The sequence below is a fragment of the Artibeus jamaicensis genome, unplaced genomic scaffold (assembly GCF_021234435.1).
Source record: "Artibeus jamaicensis isolate MK-2021 breed Jamaican fruit bat unplaced genomic scaffold, CSHL_Jam_final contig_467, whole genome shotgun sequence".
Lineage (NCBI taxonomy): Eukaryota > Metazoa > Chordata > Mammalia > Chiroptera > Phyllostomidae > Artibeus > Artibeus jamaicensis.
Window position 1 is genome coordinate 3,925,455 of NW_026521845.1, and position 19,898 is coordinate 3,945,352.

Below are 19,898 nucleotides of genomic sequence, written 5' to 3' on the forward strand. Positions count from 1 at the left end.
GAAAAGACTGGCTCCGAGGAGACATGAAGGGTCCCCACTTGGCCAGATGGAGGGAGAGCCACACGGTTTCAGCAGAGTGAGGACCCCCTCTTGGTGAGGTGAAAGAGGGAGCCACGTGGTTTTGGCAGGGTGCGGACCCCCTCTTTCCCAGGTGAAAGGGAAAAACCACGCAGCTTGGCCAGAATGGAGATCCCTGCAGCCAGGTGAAGAAGAAAGCCACATGCTTTTGGTGGAGTGTGAACCCCTGCAGCTTTGGTAGAAGAGGCCCACGCGGCTTTGGGGTGCCCCCTTTGGCCACGTGGCCTGGAAAGCAAGAGAGACTTTGACTGGAACTTGGTACAAAGGACTCTTGCCAGTGGACCGTGAGAGGGGACCACAGTACTTTGGATTAACTCGAGATCATGCACAGTGACACAGCTGACGGTGCCAGGGCCTGCAACACAGACGTGTGCTCTTTTCCTGATTTACGGTACCCGGAGTTGGGACAGTGGGAGAAGGGAGAGCTGTGCGGGTGTAGGTGTATACCCTAAAGGACTTTGGTATTTTAGTGGAGGCATTAAGCCTAAATAGCATTAAATAAACATTTTGTTTCCTTTTCACAAATCTCTGGCATTGAGAGATGTCTTTCCGATTGGCGGCGGACAGAAGAGCCCAGTAGATATTAGTATTTTGTTTTTTGGGAGGGGCCCCTGTTGTATAGCACTTTTGGGCATCCCTAGGTGGGCCAAATATTGTATTGCCCCTCCCTCAGACCTCTTGTTCGGTAACAATAAGGCATGGGTGTAGATGTCGGGGATTCTGACAATGTTCTTTTCCTGGGCTTGGCTCGTGGTCAAATGGGAGCTTGCTTTACAGTAAGTTATTGGGCTGTACAGTTGTGTTTTATGTACTTTTTTGTGCCATAGACAATAATTTTTAAAAGTGAATGAGACTGTTTTCTATATATTGACACTAAAAATTATTGAGCTGTGTGTTGTAAAATGAAAAAAAGTTGTGGCAAGTGTGTCAAAATTGCTACAATATGCAAAGGAAAGAAGGAGGGAAGGAGGACAGAGAGAGATGTTTGTAAATAGGGTAACTAACACCAAATAGTAGCTATCTATGGGCAGAAAAACACAGGCAGCCAAGGAACACAGTCATTATAAGAATGACTGACTATTCATCATTTTTCTTTTGAACGTTTTATCATGTGAATGAATAAATACAGTATCTGAGAGCAAAAAAGTTTTCTAGCAACTCCATACTTATCCACAAGGGGTCACTAATGAACGATGTATAACTGGAGTTACTAATCAGGGAAGAACCGTTCTGAATTCTTATTCTCACTAGGAAGTGAAGAAACATTATCTTTTATTTATTTAACAGCAACCACATCATCTTAAAAAATAATAAGATATATTTAAAATAAGATGAAAGAAGACAAAGAAATGGAGAGGTAATATGAAGCCAGGAATGAGTTTACGAGAAGCATATTATTAATCATTTCCCCTAGTGATAATGCACAAATAAGAGTCTAAACTTTCTAACATCAAGTGCTAGTGGGGGGTGGCATGCGGGAAAGAAATATCAGTTTACACAATTCAAAATCTCACTCTCGAAAGGAAGTTTAAGATGCTTTGGGATGTCAGACAAGGGAAATTTCACTCATGATTCATTGTGAATGAGAATGAAAGTAAGAAAGTTACAAAGCACATGCCTTAGAAAAAGGAGAAGGAAAGTCCTAAGACTGTGCTTTAGAAATCGGGTGCCTACACGTAAGATAAAGAATGCCTCCGCTTGGCTGAATTTTTCAAAATGTGGTTAATGTCATGCACTTGCTTTTTTTTTTTCCTTGAAGCAGAGCCCATTGGTGTTTTGGGCTGATTAGGGGTTAAACGCTACATCTTAGCTCAAGAGGAATTAGCCCAAGCGGCGGAGCTGGCTGGCTGGCTTCTACAGTAGAAAGGCTGGGGCAGACCGGAGTGTAGGAGCTAAGGTCTCCCCTGTGACAGGAGCTGCCACGGGTGGTGGAAGACGCTTCAGCAGTCATGGATTCATCTGACGTCCAAAGGAAAAAAATCGCTGTCATCGGGGGTGGCTTGGTAAGCATCTGTTTGGATAGTATTCCTGTTGGTGGCATTAGAGAACTATCATTACCCTTGCTGATTATTATGACTCACTTGTATAAATCGTTCATTTTCCTTGGAAAACTTTTCTAATGTTGAAATAGACGTGTTTACAATATGTCATTAGTTTCAACTTGCTCTCTTTCAGGGAAGGTATTTTATTTCCATTAAATGCAAAGGTGTCTGTTTTCCCTCATCATTTTGATTTAACATTTTTGAAAAAACAGAAAATTGAATGTATTGATTCCCAAGTTGACTGTTTTTTTAATTACTGTAAATAGTCATTTTGATGAAAACATTCCCCTTGCTTTGCTTACTAACTTGGTTTATACTGTCTAATAAGAATCAAAGTGTTAAGAAACATGAAGCTAATGCAAACTTAACCATGTTGGGCACTCACTAGTTATTTGAGCGATCGGAATTGATACCTATTTGGTCACCCCGGGCACGGCAGTGCAGTGCCCCCTCCCTGAGCAGGTGAGGTGACCTCCAGGGGACATGCTCCCCCTGTGGCAGGACACAGTAGGGGTCTTTCTGCTTCCACTGTCCTCGTACCAAAGCCAGTTCTGTTTAACATGAGACTGCCTCAGTGAACTGAATTTTTTCCTTCTCATCAGAATATCCCCCGTAGTTAAAGTTTAATAATTTTGTTTTCTCCTTTGGTCTAACCATTGGTAGGCTGTTAGCTCATAGGTATTCACTCACTCATTTATTTACTCAACAAGCATGAAGTCCTAGTATGTACCAGACTCTGTTCTAGGCAGTATATGGATTAGTGTATTTACTACCCCTATGTTTACATAGTGTATTCTAATTTTGTCTTTGGTTCGTCTTCCTTATTTTTCTCCCCAAGTACTATGACATTTCTTCTAGCATTTTTGTTTCTAAATTTCAAGTGCTAAGAAATGCCATGATGTGCCGTATTAGTCAATGCATGTGACATGTGTTGTCATTGCTTCCTACTGGGCTTCAGTCCAATTCTTTCCTAGCAAGATTTTGCGTAAAATGAGAATTCACATATTATACAGCACCTTACTGAGTGCCTGCTACGTGCCAACGTTGTTTTAGACACTGGTGGTTCAATGGTGAAATAATTTCAAGGAGAGCTCTGGAAAAGAAAGGCAAAAGAGTATCTGATTAGCATGTGGTCAGGGACAGCCTCTTCTGAGGAAGGGACAGATGACAAGAGACCTGAATAATGAGAAAGAAGCCACCATGTGAAGGGCTAAAGAAAGATCACTTCAGGCAGAGGGAACAGCAAGAAGAGAAACCATGAAACGATGAAGTGCCGGACACATTCAAGGAGCAGACAGAAGGGCAGAAAAAATGGGGCTACAGAGACTGAGAGAGACTTACCTCCTCCATCTCAGAGGGCAAGGCAAGATGATTGGATTTTATTCCAGGCACAATGGAAAGTCATTGGAGGGCTTTAGGTAGGAAGGCGAGCTGTGGTTTTTGAAGATTTCTCAGCCTGTTAGGTGGAGAAAGCCTGGGAAAAATTATAGCAAGACAGGATAGACCAGTTTATTCCCCAAAGAAGGTTTTTAACTTCATGAGTCTAATAATTGTCTTATTTTTGGGTCCTGCTGCTTTTTCTTTTATAAAGACTACTGATGTGGACCCCGGTTCCTAAGGTCCACCACATTGTGGATGAGATATGAGAAATTCACACGGACTACCGAGTCCTGTGGAGGGAAAGGGACAACATGGCTTTTCTCTCAAGTGGAGAGAAAAAGGCCCTTGCTGTAACAGGTCTTTATTTCTTTTCTGGGCACAGTTCGTGATGGTCCTCATTTACTATGCATGGGTTCATTTTAGGTGGTTACCTTTTATAGAAAACAAAAGAGCAGATGTTACTAATCACATCACAGAAGAAGGATATTTACAAATGAAAAGGGCAAAGTAGTTGAACCCATTACACTCCATACTGGGGAGGTTTAAGCACAGAATTTAGGAAGTTACAGTAAGCACTTCCTCCCTCAATTCAGGGCAAGGGAGTTTTAGCAAAAGCAAGTCTCATAGCGGCCTAGGTACAATGTGGGCCTGATTCCTCACAGGAGACCTACCCGTGGGCGTGGGCCCTGTCTGGGCCCATGCCACGCAGAACAGTCTCCTATAGGTTACCCTGATGCCTTCTATAATCAAACACACTAAAATATTCTGTGTGCGTGAATTTGCTTTCCAAACAAAGTAAGGAATCACATTTTAGAAGCTATGGGGATTAGAAGCAAGATAATGCTGTCCCTCAGAATGCTGCTGTAAGGAATGTAGTCCTTCGAAGGACCTAACTTTCAAAAGGATTTGAAAAACCATCTCTACTTTTCTAGCTGGAAGGAGTTGGTGTAGCTTTCCAAATCTAACAAGTCAGTCTAGGGAAAAAGGACTGCCCTTCAGGCTGTCTTCCTTTGTGTTGAACTGATACGTCTCTTTTCTTTACAAAGCAATAAAGCCGGAGAAGTCAGAGAAGCAAGGCTCTCCAATCTAAACATCTTCCCTTAAACTCTGTCCCTACTCAGGTCCTTGGGGTCTTGAGAAACACTGCCCCTGATGACTATTTCCAGCGTTTACAGGTGTGATGGAATGATCAGAGCCACAGAGAGCTCTTCCAGAGACAGCTTCGGCCACTGGAGCCCTCATTTTTTAATCAATGCCTAGAACTTTCGCTAAAAGGTCAGCTGTAGCCTCCTGTTGCCGGTCCACTGTTCTGGCACACCCTCTGAAGGTGTATTTTAGGGTATTGTTTCAGGATTTCTTCTGTCTCCCCTGCCGACAGGCGACTGCACTGCAGTGCTTTGTGATTCATTCTTCCTATAATTGGCCCATCACAATTCTCCATTAAAAAGTATTTAAAGGGGACATGAAGGGAGGCAATTCCTGCATTTTATGATGGATTATGCATCACTGTGCCCTGCCCCTGGGATTCCAGTCAAGTGAGTGGCCTCTGTTAATAAAATTGCCTTTGAGGCAGCTTGACCTTGATGTTGAGAGTTTGTGTGTCTCACAGCTGTAGATGTTAGATTCTGTCTTGGATATAGAATCAGCCCTGGATGGTGCTCCTGCCCCATCTCCTTAGGATCTTTCCACTTCACCACTCTTTACCCAGCTTCGTGGGATAGAAACCTCATTAGACAGTGAGGGGACCGAGCATGGGGGGGGGGGGCTTCGATCAGCTAGAAGGCAGAAAATCTTACTCTCTCTGGGTCTCAGTTTCCTCATTTGGGGTAAAACTAGGTCACTCTTTTAACTCAAATCTCACTGTTTTCTTTCATACTTCCTTACTCACAGATCTTCGCTTTGTTTTAAATCTAGTCTTTGTAAAAGCAAGAATGGGGGGAGGAGTCACCAGAATTTTAATTCCCCCCAAGGTAAGTCCTGGACACATATAGAGTGTTAAATGTTTTACAGTCTTGGGTCATCTCTGAGTGTACTTCATTTACTGCCTGGTGAGCAGTATCTGGAATAGATGCAATTACTTTAGACAGTTCAAGCTTTGTTAACTCTCTGCAAAGAATGTGTTTTTCTTTGCTTTTTATCCTAAAATACTCCCAGAAGTTTTGTCTATCTCTTGATACACATTCATCCATCCACGTATTTGTATATATGTTCACACATTGTTGATGGTAATCTAAATTGGTACTTTTTCTGTAAGATAAATGTGCAGAAAACAGCAGCAGCTACTTGTGCTGTGCAGTTGGCCTCAGGGTGGCATTGAATTTAGAGAAACAATCGTCCTTGAGACAACAAGACACCAAAAACAATTAGGATAGTTAATGTGTTCTCTTAAAACAAACAAACATGGAGTATCTCCAAAATCTTCTAAAAATAATCTCACCCCATTCCTTTTTCTATCTCTTTCATGTGCTTTGCAGCTAACTTCCATCTCCTACATTGTAAGTTGTCAGAATCCTCTCCCCAAGTCATTTCAGACTCTCTTTTTCTCCCTTCTCTCTTCTTTCCTACATCCTTGCTACAAAAGCCCAAGAGCCAGTGGGGCAGAAAGAGGATGTGGGTCTTCGGAGTTTCTGTGGATTTGGTCCCTTTCACTAAAACTTTCTCTTTGGTGGACCATTTCATTGTGGTGATTTTATCAGAAGTAATGAGTGTGCAACACAATTGTTTATAATTCTAAAAAATTAAAAAACCCCAAATCTCCAAATATGAGGTCACTGAGTACAATAAATGTAGCACAATTATTAAATATTTTGATTTAAAATATTTTCTGACATAGAAATATATTCATAGTATACTATTTATTTTTTTAAAGAAATCATGAAATATAGAGCTTACTACCCTTTTTAAAAGAAATATCTTGTGGTCCTGGCTGAATAGCTCAATTGGTTAGAATGTTTTCCTGGTGCACCAAGGTTGTGGGTTTGATCCCTGGTCAGGGCACATAAAAGAAGTAACCAATGAATGCATGAATAAGCAGAACAACAAAGCAATGTCTCTCTCTCTCTCCAAGATAAATTAAAAAACAACTTAGAAAAGAAATATTATGTGTTTCATACACATAGAAAATGTTAACACTGGTTCTCTCTGGTTGTAAGATTGTGGATAATTACTTTTTTTCTTTTCATTTACCTGTATTTTTAAATCTTTGTTAAAAAGCACCAAATTCTTACTAAGTATCAGGTACTATGGTTTGTACCAGAAATAGACTGATAAAATATTGTTCATACAAACAACATAACTCTCTGGCCACATACAGCCTGATGAGGAAATCAGAAAGGATATAAATAAATAATTCAATTCATTTCGAGAGATGTTAAAGTGCATATATATGTATATACATTCATAGAATTACAGAAGGAAAGGCAAATAAGTCTTTTGGAGGAAAGAGGTGTCAAAATTGCACTGGAAGAAATAAAACTTACTATTTACAGATGAAATTATACATAAAAACCCTACAGACTCCATAAAGAAACTGTTAGAACTAATAAGCAAATTTAGTAAAGTTGTAGGATACAAAAATTAATACAAAAAATCTTTCACATTTCTATAAACTAGTAGCAAACAATCAGAAAAAGAAATTAAGAAAATGATCCCATTTAAAATTGAAAAAAAAGACTAAAATGTAAAAAAAAATATAAACAAGAAGGTGAAAGACCTGTATATCGAAAACTAGAAGACATTAATAAAAGAAATTAAAAACAAATACCACCATAAGAAAGAAATGAAGGGAGGGAGGGAGGTAGAAAGTGAGGTGGGAGGAAGAAAGGAATGAAGGAAGGGAGGAAGAACTAAAGATATCAAATGTGAAGGAAGGCTAAACATTTTCCAGATATATTTCCAGATATATCTGAAGGCAGGAAATGATAGATTGGACAAAAGGAACATTATATTTAAATGCATGTGCATATAAAAATACACGGTATATTAAGGAAATATATACTGATTTTGGTATGTATACCTCTTACAGATATTGCATGGGAATAGCAAGAAATGAGCTAGAGAGACTGGAGTCACGTGTAAGAATCCTTTATGTCTTATTGAAAACTTGAGACTTTTCTGAACGCTTCTGAGAGCCGACTAAGGATTTAACACAGAAAATGCCTCATCCAATTTCCATTTTAGACGATACCTAGTGAGGAGTTTGGCTTGAACAGATAGAGACTGAGGGACAGGGGCAGAGACAGGAGGGATATCAGAAAACCGTTGCAGTAGTCCTGGCAGAGGGTAATGAGGGCCCCAAGAAAAGAGGGTGTGGGTAGGAGATCTATGCTGAGAAAGACTCAAGAGGAACAACCAGTAGCACCTGTTGCCTAGTTAAATTTGTGTTGGTGGGTAGAAAGGGCTGGTAATGTTCTCCAAGGTATCCTGGTTGGGCAAAACGGTGGGTAAGCTGTCACTCTCTGAGATATGGAATACAAAAGGAAAAGCTTTTGAAGGCTAAAGGGTGGGAATGAGTTGAATCTGGCAGATGGGAGATGGAGATGTCCACAAGGCACCCAGGCAGAAAAGTCAGAAGTCAGAATTCAGAGAGAGACAGAGGATGGAAAAAAAGTCCTCAGCCAGGTTGCCTAACACCCCCACAGCAAGCGTATGGGACATTCACCTTATCATCCTCAAAGGAGAAAAGAATCAAGACTACTTAACCTTAGGGACGAAATCCAGATGAAATCCATGTCAGAGAGGCCAGGGTAAAAATTAAATGATAAAGCAATATACTTGGCATACCCTATACAATTCTAGCCAATGTCACAGTTGCTAACTAAGAATGAAGACATTTTTATGTGCTTATGCCATACTAAGTGCAGTTAACAGTCTAGTTCTCCTTCCATTTATATGCGCAAAGATTCAGTTCTTGATCTGCAGGCGGTGCTCAATCCAGAGCCGTATCAGCCAGGGCCAAAGGTCAAATTCTTGAGACCAAATTCTAATTCTGTGAGTAGGAGGTATAAACAGGCTTTTCAAAAGTCATTTGGTGACAGACTCAGATGAAATCTTAGGAAGAGTTCTATGTGCTTTATTAAGTCAAAAGTAGTTGACAAGTTGACACATTTTTAACATTACATTACCAGACTAATTTCAAACACACTAAAATAAAGGGGTATAAAATGCATACAATTTTAATCATTTTGATGCCCCTCCCATTAGGGTCAGCATTTATGAACAATCACAGCTAGAGAGGTCACCTGGGAACCAGCAAAAACTTAGTGAATCCTAATATTATATAAAACCATCGCAACTGAATGCCCAGGAAGGATATCTAATCATGGTCATTACAAAAAAGTTTTCATATAATGTTTTTAATTGGTAACCTAGGCATCAATCACGGGCAGGGTGAGGCCAAAAGACGTGGCCTATAAAGAAGGAAGTAAGAGAAGACAGAAGGAGAAAATGGAAAAGGAGAACAGAAAACTGGGTAAATCCATAATTATGTAACCAAGGAATCTCCTCAGAGCTCTGCTTATGCACCAAAAGGCTAGACCACTTGCTAATGAAACTCTAATTTACAAATTATTTTATGGCCAAAAGAGTTTACTATTCTGGACTTTTGGTGCTTCAAAACAAATTGAGAGACTTTTCAGAATTGCTCATGTCCTTAAGGGAACTGTCCTATCTTTTCCAAAGCTCATTTTTAAGAACTGGCACCTTGAAAGTTTTTATTGCTCCTAGGAGTTTCCCTACCCAGTATCTTCACTTCTCTCTACACTCTCTTCCTTATTTATTCTCAGAACCAGCTGTTCATTCTGTGAGAGTTTGTGGTGGGTTCCGAGTGGCGTACACACATTTTCCTTCCTATTTATATCTTCGTAGTAGTTTTAGTGGGGGTTTTTTGGCAGTGGAACAACAAAGAAGTTACCAACAGTTATTTCTGATTAAGCACCCTTTACAGAAAGTGAGAAGAGGAACTGAATTAGAGTCTAAATGTGCTCTTTTAGCCACATGACTAATCCTTCTAGCTGAAATTCTGTCCCATCTACCAATATTTCTTTCTTTTAGTTTTATTTAAGTCTCAGTGACACAGAACCAGAGCTGTCATAATCTTGATCATGAATGTCTTGGTTGGCCTTCTAAAATATTAAATAATTGAATTCCTTTGAAAACAGTTAAATTTGAAACTTTTTCATACACTTGATGATTTCAATAAGGATTGACTTATGTATTTTTTAAATTGTCGTCATCAGTCTATAGAAATTGAATAATATGAAGAAAGTTAGGTAGTCTCAGTATCACTGAATGGCAAGAGGAGATGCAAGAACTGAACCATAGGAACATTTTTTAAAAGAATACATAAGAGCTTAGATACTAAGGTGCCTTGGAGCAGAGGAGTAGAAACAGATGTGAACTAAATAGACGAAGCCTCGGGCCCTTCTCTGTGTGCCCTGGCCTGCCTAATAGGTGCATGAAGGGAAGACCATGTGAAGAGACATCAGGAGAGAAGGACCTTCTACAAGCGAAGGAGAGAGGCCTGGAGCAGATCCTGCCCTCCCAGCCCTCAGAAGGAACCAGCCCTGCTGACACCTTGATCTCGAACTTCCAGCCTCCAAAACTGTGAGACAACAAGTATCTGCTCCTTAAGCCAGCAGGTTTGTGGTACTGTGTGAAGACAGCACTAGGAACTGAATACAAAGAGCTTATCATGGTTGCAAGTTACATCCTTGGGAGATTTGATGGTAATCTCTCCTGTTCAACCCACTGCAGTGTGACCGGTTTTACATGAACCCCAAAAAAGAGATCTGGGTAGCAGGTATAATTTTTTGTATCTCCATTGATGTGGAAGATGGACTAGGATGCAGGTTTGAGATTCTCCAACATTGGATTGTCTTTCCTTGAAAGGGGAAAAGAGGGGAATCCCAGAAGTGCGTGAAAAAAAAAAGCAGAAAATGAAAAATGGTGTTGGCGTTTCAAGAAGAGAGGCTGGTTAACAGCATAGATTGAATGCTGCTGAACATTCAGAGGTGATAATTGAATATGGATGATCTCACCCAATTTATGTTGCTGGTGATAAGGCAGCAGATAAGTCATGGCAACCTATATAAAGCTTCAAGGAAGGCAATACTGTAAAGCTTTGAGAAGACAATAGACAAAATATTCTTCACAATGTCACAGTGGGGAAAGACTTAAACAAATACCAAAGGCATTAACAAGAGTGTAAAACATTGATAAATGTGACTACCTGAGATAAAGAGCTTCTCATCTGTAAAATATACTATAGAGTTTTAAAAGCAAGCCACACAATAGAAGATATTTGCAATATTTAAAAATGACAAAAACTTTGTACTCAGATCTATAACTAAATGTTTGAATTAATAGAAAAAAAAGTCACCAACACAGTAGAAAATGGGCAAGAGACTTTGCAGACACTTTATAAACAAGGAGATTGAAACAGTCAATCAATATATGAAAAAGTGTTCAACCTATTTAGTTACCAGACATATGCAAATTAAAACACTCTTCCCCATCTTACCCTCCAATTGCAATGTTTAAAAGTTTGAAAATACCAGGTGCTGGCAAAGATGAACTCCCAGAAGCTGCTGGTTGGAAAATACATTATTGCAAAATGTTGGAACACATGGCATAATAAGGGAGAAGAAACAGAAACCTTTGAACAAGGATTCCATTTCTGAGTACAAACCTCTAGAGAAAAATCATGCATGTGTATACATGAGCTTTGTGCACAAAAATGTTCTTTGCAGCATTGTTAATAGTATCCCCCGACCAGGAAACACTCAAACACCTTTCGATAGTAGAATGGCTGGACCATCTGTGAGGTTTCATACAATGATGACTCAAACAGTAATAAACTTGGATAACCTGGAGTTTACATGCAACCATATGAATCTTCTAAGCATATCATTGTGTTAAAGAAGCAAGATGCAAAATAATACGCAAGTGGGATTCTAATTATATGATTAAAAAATGAGTCAAATTAACCTATATGGCTTAGGGATATATATACCTAAGTGGTAACACTATAAAGAAGTAAGGATGGGTTATCACAAAGGTCAGCATACTGTTTACCTGTTGGTGCAAGGTTGGGGATTGTGGTTGGGGAGCTTGTGGGGGCAGCTTCAGGAGTATAGCAATGCTCTGCTTTCGACCAAAGTGATGGTTATATGGGTGGTCACTAAGTATTCTGTAAACTGTATATATGTTTTATGATGTTTCTGTAGGAGAGTTACATGTGCCAATAAAAAGTAAAAAGTCTATCTCTAAAGTTATAAAATTTAATCTTCAGTTATCCCATTATTTTTGCAAAGGGTGCTTTCTTGTAGTGACTGAGTAAATCAGTGGGATAACTAAGTCATATTCAATGCTTCATTTGGCCAGTAAAAATCCTCTGTACCGGTGGAATCAGAAAAAAATATGAAGAAACTCATTTTGAACCCTAGGTTGGATCGTTAAATGCATGCTTCCTTGCAAAGAGGAATTTCCAAGTTGATGTATATGAAGCTAGAGAAGGTAAGACATATTAAAAATGGTGAGATGTGTTTTTCATTCTCTGAGCTCCTTCCCTTTTAGATTTTAAAAAGATATTTTTTCAAAAAATGAACTATTCAAATTTTTTAAACCTCAACTATTGCAATTAATTTAACACAAATGTACTATTATTAGTATTTTCTTTTCTTCTGTTTTAAAGATTTTATTTATTTTATCTTTTAGAGAGAGGAAGGGAGGGAGAGAAACATCAATGTGTGGTTGCCTCTTGTACACTCCCTACTGGGGACCTGGACTGCAACCCAGGCATGTGCCCCAGACTGGGAATTGAACCAGCGACCCTTTGATTCACAGGCCAGCACTCAACCCCCGAGCCACACCAGCCAGGGCAGTATTTTCCTTAAAAGAATCAATCAAGGCCTTTTAATTCTGACTGCACCAGTTGGTCATTCTGTCCTAGGATATAAGGGGAATGTGTAACATGGAGTCTACTTCCAATGTCTTAGATATCCGAGTGGCCAAAGCTGCATGTGGAAGAAGCATTAACTTGGCCCTTTCTTATAGAGGACGAGAAGCCTTGAAAGCCATTGGCCTAGAAGATCAGGTACCTTGTTAACACATTTTCCTTATAGAAGATAACACCTGCTGTTTTCCAACAATTGCATGGTCTAGCTTTCATCCTGGTGCACAGGACTATCGAATGCCAAGAGCCTCTTCATGCAGACTCATTTTACAGAGGTTTTCAAACTTCTAAACTGGCAAGAGGGTGAATATTTGATGGTTGGGGACCCAGAAGAATATGAACCTGTGGACCCAGAGCCTGATGCATGACCTGGGGCAAGGGATATTGCAATCCTGCCTGATAATTACTTTTGATGTGAGCTCTCAACAGGACAGTTTATCTCTGCTTACAGAAAAGTGAGCTCTGGATGGCATTAGGATGATGGGAGGCAAGTAGACTCCATTCTTTTGGCTATATGGACCCATACTCTCTTACGCACAATTCTATGATGCAAAAATCTCTGAAAATAAAAACTTTTCATCATCCATCCAGCAGAAAATCTGAGCTGATGTAAGACTTTTTTACGGCCATACCCATTTTTTCACTTGGTGTCACTATGTTTTACTGCAGAAATATTTTGTTTCATTATGGGCTGGTGCTCCAGGCTCTGCTGGCTGTGTGATGGCCACATGTGCACTAAACTACCACTCGAAAATCTGAAAACATCTGAATTCTGAAACCAATGGGCCCCAAGATTGTGGATAAGGAGTGTGGGCCTGTAGTAGATTTTTCTTACATGACCTCAACATCACTGAACTTCTCCCTGTCCAACATGCAGCTGGAAAATGGGAACAGAAATCATGTATTTTTCCCAATAGGACTTTCGCTGACAATGGGTTTTCAAAATGATGACATAAGTCAATATAAGTTCTGTTTGCATTTCTACACTTTTCTTAGGTGCATGTGTAGGAAAACATCGCACTGGGTTCAGGAGTCCTGGGTGTTATCCCCATGTAAAGATCACTCTCTTGGGTGATCTTGGGAAAATCACTTAACCTTTCTGACAATGAAACACTTTCCCAAGTGTCATAGTAGATTTAGACCCAATAAACTTTAAGTGAATTCCGAAATCTAAAGTTTCAAAAGAAAGCAAAAATTAACATTTGCAAGAACACAGATTAACTTTCCACCATTCTATGCTTCCATGATTCTTTACACTATTTTTAATATTTTGAAAATACCTACAAAGCATACTTTAAAACTCATATCTATTTTACTTGCATAATGCCATGTTGCAGAAATTGAAATAGATATTTCTGGTTTTATTCCAGGTTGTAGCTCAAGGGGTTCCAATGAGAGCAAGAATGATTCACTCTCTCTCAGGAAGAAAGTCTGCAATTCCCTACGGGATGAAATCCCAGGTAGGTTGACACTGGAGGTGCTTGTTTGGTTGAAGCTGAGTCTAAAGTCTATAACATGCCACGTGGACCCATCTTTGACATTTCCTGTATCAGCCTAGAATTCAGGAACATAAACCAGTTAACAAGTTAATTCACAACAGGCCCTTAAAATAGGGGCCCCATCCCTCCTATACACCCAAGAGAGTTAGCTATTGTCATCATACTAGGCTTTTTATTTATTTATTTTTTGCCTCTATGCTTTGTTCTACTGGACAAATTTCACCCCCCCCATCTCCTTTCAGTGCACAGAGAAAACTTCCCTATATTAATTGTTAAGCATAATATGCAAAAACAACTTTACAGGGTTTTATGATGTTGCCTTCCAATCAGGGAAGAGTCAGCTCCCACCCAAAATTGAATTATAATGGAATGTATAGAATAAACCTGAAATGCCTTCAGTGTTCATAATTTCTAAAACATCAGAGTCCACAATGTGATGTTGCATTTGTTAAAACAAATCTATTTTCTTGCTCCATCGCTTTTCTACTTATCTTTTATATAGTAACACACAGAGTTGTACAAAGTACACATTTTTATCGAGTTACACCTTCTAAATTTGTTTCTTTGAGAGGATGAATGTACCAAACATCTATCAATAAGAGGAAAACTCCAGCTTGCTTTGCCCAGCAATGCCTCATTCTAAGCGCAAAATCCAAATGAAGTTCATATTCTTCTGAGTCTCTGACCCTCCACAGACCTGCCGTTGCAAGTATAATGATGATGGTCAGACTCACCTGGGGTCTTGTTAAAATGTAGTCTGATTCTGTGTGGCTGGAATGGAGGCTGAAGTTCTGCAACCCCTAAACCCCCAGGTAGTATCCACGCTGCTGGTCTGTGGACCACACTTGGGGTAGGCAGCAGAAGACACACACGTGCTCACAGGACCGTGGTCTTCCCAGATCTTGTGATGATAAGGTAGCTGACCCAGCCCATGCCAATTGTGATGGCTACCATCAGAAACAAAAACAGAAAATAAGGATGTGAAGAAAAAGAAATGAATCCTGGTGCCTTGTTGGTGGGAACATACATTGGTACAGCCATAGGAAAAATAGTGCGGCCATTCCTCAAATATTTAAAAAACAGAGGTACTGTGTACTCTAGCAATTTGACTTCTTGGTATATATCCCAAAGAACCAAAAACAGACATTGGAATACCCATGTTCATAGCAGCATTTCAATAGTCAAAAGGTGGAAGCAGCCTAAACGTCCATTGATGGGTGGACAGATATGCAAAATGTGGTGTAAGCATATGTGAGATAACAGAATGTATATATATATCTTTGCCCCTGGCTCCTGGCACAGAGCTCCTACAACCCCTCTAATTTCCTAAGCGATAAGGGCACCAGAAGCATCTTTTGTTCTAATGTTTGGTCTTTGACTCCAGTTCCTGACACAGGGCACCTAAATCCCTTGGAATTTTCTGGGTAGTATGAGTGTCTTTTGTTCTAATGAGGTGACTCCTGGTGGGCTCCTGGATGAAAGGCCAAGCCATAATTATAAGCTTGAATTTTCAGCTCTACCCCTCATTCTATGGAGAGGAGAGAAGGTCTAAAAATGGATTAAATGGTTCATCAAACCCATGTGAGGAAGCTGCATAAAAATCCCCAACAGTGGGGTTCTGAGAGCTGCTGGCTTGGCAGGCTTGAGCAGCTGCTGGGAGAGTGGTATTCTGGAGAAGGCACGGAATCTCTGAATACCACTCACATGCTCCAACCTGCACACCTCTTCCATCTGGGTGCTCCTCCGGACACCTGTCTGCTTTTTCATTTCCTTTTGTAATAAACTGGTAAACAGTGAACTGTTTTCCTGAGTTCTGTGAGACACTCTAGCAAATTATTCCAACCCAAAAAGGGGTTCTGGGGAACCTTTGATTTATAGCCAGTCAGTCAGAGGCACAGGAGACAAATGGGACATACGATTGTCATCTGAAGTGGGGGCAGTCTTATGGGACTGAGCCCTTAACCTTGGGAGGGATGCTAACTCCAGACAGCTAGTGCAGAATTGAGTTAAATTATGGGACACCCAGTTGGGGTTGATCGTGCGAGGGTTAGAGAGACACCAGGCCAAGTGTAAGTTTTCTGCACAACAGACAGTGGGTATCACTCAGCCTTTAAAGGGAAGAGACACACGCTGCTACATGGATGAGCATTGAGGACTTTATTCTCAGTAAAGTAAGCCAGTCACAAGAGGGCAAATACTCTATGAACCCACTTACATGAGTTCCCTAGAGCAGTTAAGTTCACAGAGACAGGAAATAGAATGGCGGTTGCCAGGGGCTGGAGGAAGGTGGAATGGGGAGTTATCGTTCAATGGGGACAGAGTTTGTTTCAAAAGATGAAGAGTTCTATAAAGGGACTAAATGGTAATGGGAAAAAATACCACAAAGATTAAATTTTAAAAAACAGTTCTGCGAGTGGTTGGTGGCGATGGTTGTAACAACATTGTGAATGAACTTATGCCACTGAACTATAAATTTAAAAATTATTAAGATGATAAAATTCATATTATGGGTATTTTGCCACAATTAAAATTTGTTTAAAAAGTGGGTCCAAAGTAAAACATTCCAAGAATTAAGGACTTTGGGGAAAGAGGTGGCAGGGAAGAATGAAAATTTTCTGCTTAGTTACTTTTTATAAATAATACCCTGCTTATTTGGGCAGTATAAAATAATAGGGACAGGCCTTTTCTTCCTGAGCCTGGCGGGGGGATGAAGGGAAAGAAAGTCCACTGACCATCCATAGTCAGGTAAACATTTCCAGACAATTAATATATTCTGTTTAGTTGGCCCCAAATTGCTCTTGGTGTTATAGGAGACAAAAAAAATCACCTCTTCTAAATAGGCAAGTAAAATTTACATGTTCTAGTTAAGTATAAGCTGTTGTTAACTGTGGGAGCTAAACAAATATTAACACTTCTTTTCCCACCTTCTAGATTCTCCTGGCTGGGCCAGTAATTAACAGAGACAGATTAACCCAAGTAATTCAAGTTTAATACAGGTCATGGGGAATTTGCATAGACGTAAAAAACCCATGAAAATTCCAGTGACAGTGAAGCAACATTGGGTATATAAGGCATTTTTTTTGGACAATGAAAAAAGGGGTGAGAATGGGTGATTTACAGGTAGTTGAGAAAGAGTTGGAACACACCTGGCAGTAGAATCCTTGCTAGGGGTCTCAGAAAACCCTTGCTCGGGTAAGGATAGCTAGCAATCAAGTTCATGGGGGAAGGAACTCAGCTGAGTGATGGCAGGAGTGCTCATCCGTGTGGTCCAGAGGGGGAGGAAAGGTTTGGGTTCCAGAGAAGTCTTCACAGAGAAAGTGAAATTTGAGATAGTTCACTGAAATCTTAATTCAGCAGTGAGATGGTGTCATCCCAATGGAAGGTTCTACCAATAAAAGCACAGATTCCATTGGTGAGAATGGATTTCAAAAAAAATACAGATTTTTCAAGTGCCAAGTGTGCATTGGATGGAAAAACATGTAAATGCACTTTCATATAACAGAATCTGACAGTGATCAGCAACCTTATTAAATTCATTGACTCTACCCACCTTGTTTTACAGGTATAGAAAGAAGTTGCATAATTACAAGAGGTCAGGATCAAAGGGAAAATGAGGCAGGTTTCCTCTGAGATGACAGCCAGCAGAGCATGGTGTCAGGGGCCCTTCCAGGAGAGCTGTGCAGTACGGCTTCATTTCTCTATGTCTCTTACTAAATTGAGAGTGATTTTTAATAATCAATCCACCTTCTTCTTGGATCAACATGAAATGTGCTGAAGAAGGCCAATGCATCATACCCATCCCCTTGGCAAAGAGTGAGCCAATAAAGTATAAATAGACCAAGGAGTGAGATATGGCTCAAAGTTGTACCAGGAAAGCTGGGTGAGGAGAGTGACTTTGAGGCTGAAGTTGGCTTCCTTACTTGTACTGCCAGAGAGGGACAGGCAGAAATCCTCACCAGTGATTTCTCAACAGGGTGACAGTGTCTGTGGGGGGTTTCCATTTGGGGGCCTTGCATGCATGAAAAGAAAGAGGAAATGACTCCTCCCCCACCAATCCTGCCATTGCTCAATTCTTAAGAATTGAGTTAATGCTAAATTTATAGTCACCCCTCTTTCTTTGGCTTGCACCATTGTTTTCACACCTGACTTGAACTTGGGAGCCTCCTTACCCTTTCAGATTGCTTTGAATTGCTTAACTCCACACCTGTGGCAGTCTAAAGCCACAGGACCCTGGGATTTCTATGGACCCCTGGGGAGCTTACCTTCAATTGGCCTCCACTGCCTCTTGGTGACCACTCCCTCGCTCCTGGTGTTGACCATGTACCATGATGGTCCAGACAGGAAGTTCGCCTCTTCCACCAATTTCCACAAACAATGCTCACTCAAATAACACACGAACATCCTGAAGACCTACAGGTCCGCCAGGGCTCACACTGCCTGCAGAAGAGCAAACAAACTTGAAATCCCCAATGGGCACAATTTAATCTCCAATATCCATTTTGAAACCCTTCTCTGAACTGAGCCTCCCTCCTCCTGCTATTTTCTTGGCCCTTTCTCCCTGCAGCATCCAGACTCTTCCTTCCTGTCTTGCTGGTTCCTCCCATCTCCCTTCCAGAGGGCCCTGGGAATGATCCAATTATTCCCTAACATACAGAGCAGGCCAGAGCTCACCAGTTTTTACTTTTAATCTCCCGAGCCCAAAATAATGGCATTCCCTTACTCTAAAACATTCTCCTTTGAAGGCATTCAGCACAAAGAATGTGAACATTTTTTTCTAATATATCTGAAAAAGTTAGCATGGCAATCTTTGTCTTAGAAGTCTCCAGAGGAGAGAATCCAACTTCCTTTAAATTATTATTATTATCATTAGTAGTAGTATTTTGGTTATAAGAGCCATTTCATAGCTCCACTTATTTATTTACATTATTTTTCATAAGATCAATATTTTAGAACAGGTAAAGTCTTGATGGCAGTGACTCTGCCTTTTGATTATGAAAAAAAAAATACCAGTCAAAGATACAGAGTAGATCAGACAGGGACCTTCCCTGCAGTCAGGTTATTGACATGGAAAGAATATTTTCTCCATGTAAATACACTTTTATAATTAAAATATTTCCTAACATACTTTGAATAACAAGCATGGTTTCCACAGAAATGAGGTTGATTAGTGACATAGAAGATTAGCTTATAGAGGACTGCAAATCAGAATGAGGAGAGAGGCAATTAGTAGGTCGCTGTTAATTTCAGTTTATAGCAAAGATAGAGGAAGCCCTTCCCCAGTCATTGCCTCTGTAGCATGAACAAACTTTTTATACCAAGTTCAGATTTAGCTGTTAATTTTAAATGTCTCTACGTTTGAATGAGGTCGAGTCCTAAATTAGTATATTTGTGTTAAATGTGACATATGCCGCAATATGGAAAGGGACATGGTTCAGATTTTTAAAGCGACAGATTCCCCCTGCATTGCAAGCTTGCATCATGCATGCCCTGCACGGGCCCGAGGTGGACACTCCAGCCTCCAGGGGCCCGCCCCTTCCTCTGCAGAACATTAAGTAGTAAAACTTAGATTTTATGAGTGCACTGGTATAAATAGTAATATGATAAAGGCTGGATTCACTCTTGTATACTCACTATACTAATTTTTCTTCTTCTGATTTCACAATAGACTAAAATTAAAATTAAATAGACTAAAATTACGTGGGCCTAATAAATAGACTAAAAGTAGGGTGGGCCCTACGTGCCGTGCCTGCCGTGCCTCGCGGAACAGTCAACCCACTGAATTGTCCTTTGAAGTCTCAATCAACACCTGTCCCGGGGAGGCTTGACCCACTCCTACCGACCCCCTTCTGGCCACCACCACCACCACCAACAAGCCCCCACACTCCCTTTCACTTTGAAGTGAAGGCCTTTGGGAAATGGTACACTTATTCTGGTGGTGCTGTCATT

The 19,898-nt window shown here is 40.4% G+C and overlaps 1 protein-coding gene and 1 long non-coding RNA gene across 4 annotated transcripts in view; one reads left to right on the plus strand and one right to left on the minus strand.

Annotated features, from left to right (window-relative positions):
• The first annotated feature begins 1,742 nt into the window (after positions 1 to 1,742).
• The window catches only part of KMO (kynurenine 3-monooxygenase), a 41,416-nt gene continuing 23,260 nt past the window's right edge, over positions 1,743 to 19,898 (plus strand). The window contains exons 1-4 of one of the 3 annotated variants that reach the window (XM_053667285.1): positions 1,743 to 2,081; positions 11,945 to 12,014; positions 12,497 to 12,594; positions 13,824 to 13,913. In XM_053667285.1, the coding sequence (XP_053523260.1) occupies positions 2,028 to 2,081; positions 11,945 to 12,014; positions 12,497 to 12,594; positions 13,824 to 13,913 (312 nt within the window). In that variant the 5' untranslated portion in view covers positions 1,743 to 2,027. The remainder of the gene's footprint in view (positions 2,082 to 11,944; positions 12,015 to 12,496; positions 12,595 to 13,823; positions 13,914 to 19,898) is intronic. The other 2 variants (XM_053667284.1, XM_053667286.1) reach the window with 2 other exon arrangements.
• Positions 13,907 to 18,378, minus strand: LOC128627761 (uncharacterized). Its single transcript, XR_008392060.1, has 3 exons — positions 18,215 to 18,378; positions 14,687 to 14,899; positions 13,907 to 14,007 (listed from the first exon to the last, which is right to left on the minus strand). It is a non-coding gene; the product is annotated as an uncharacterized LOC128627761 (long non-coding RNA).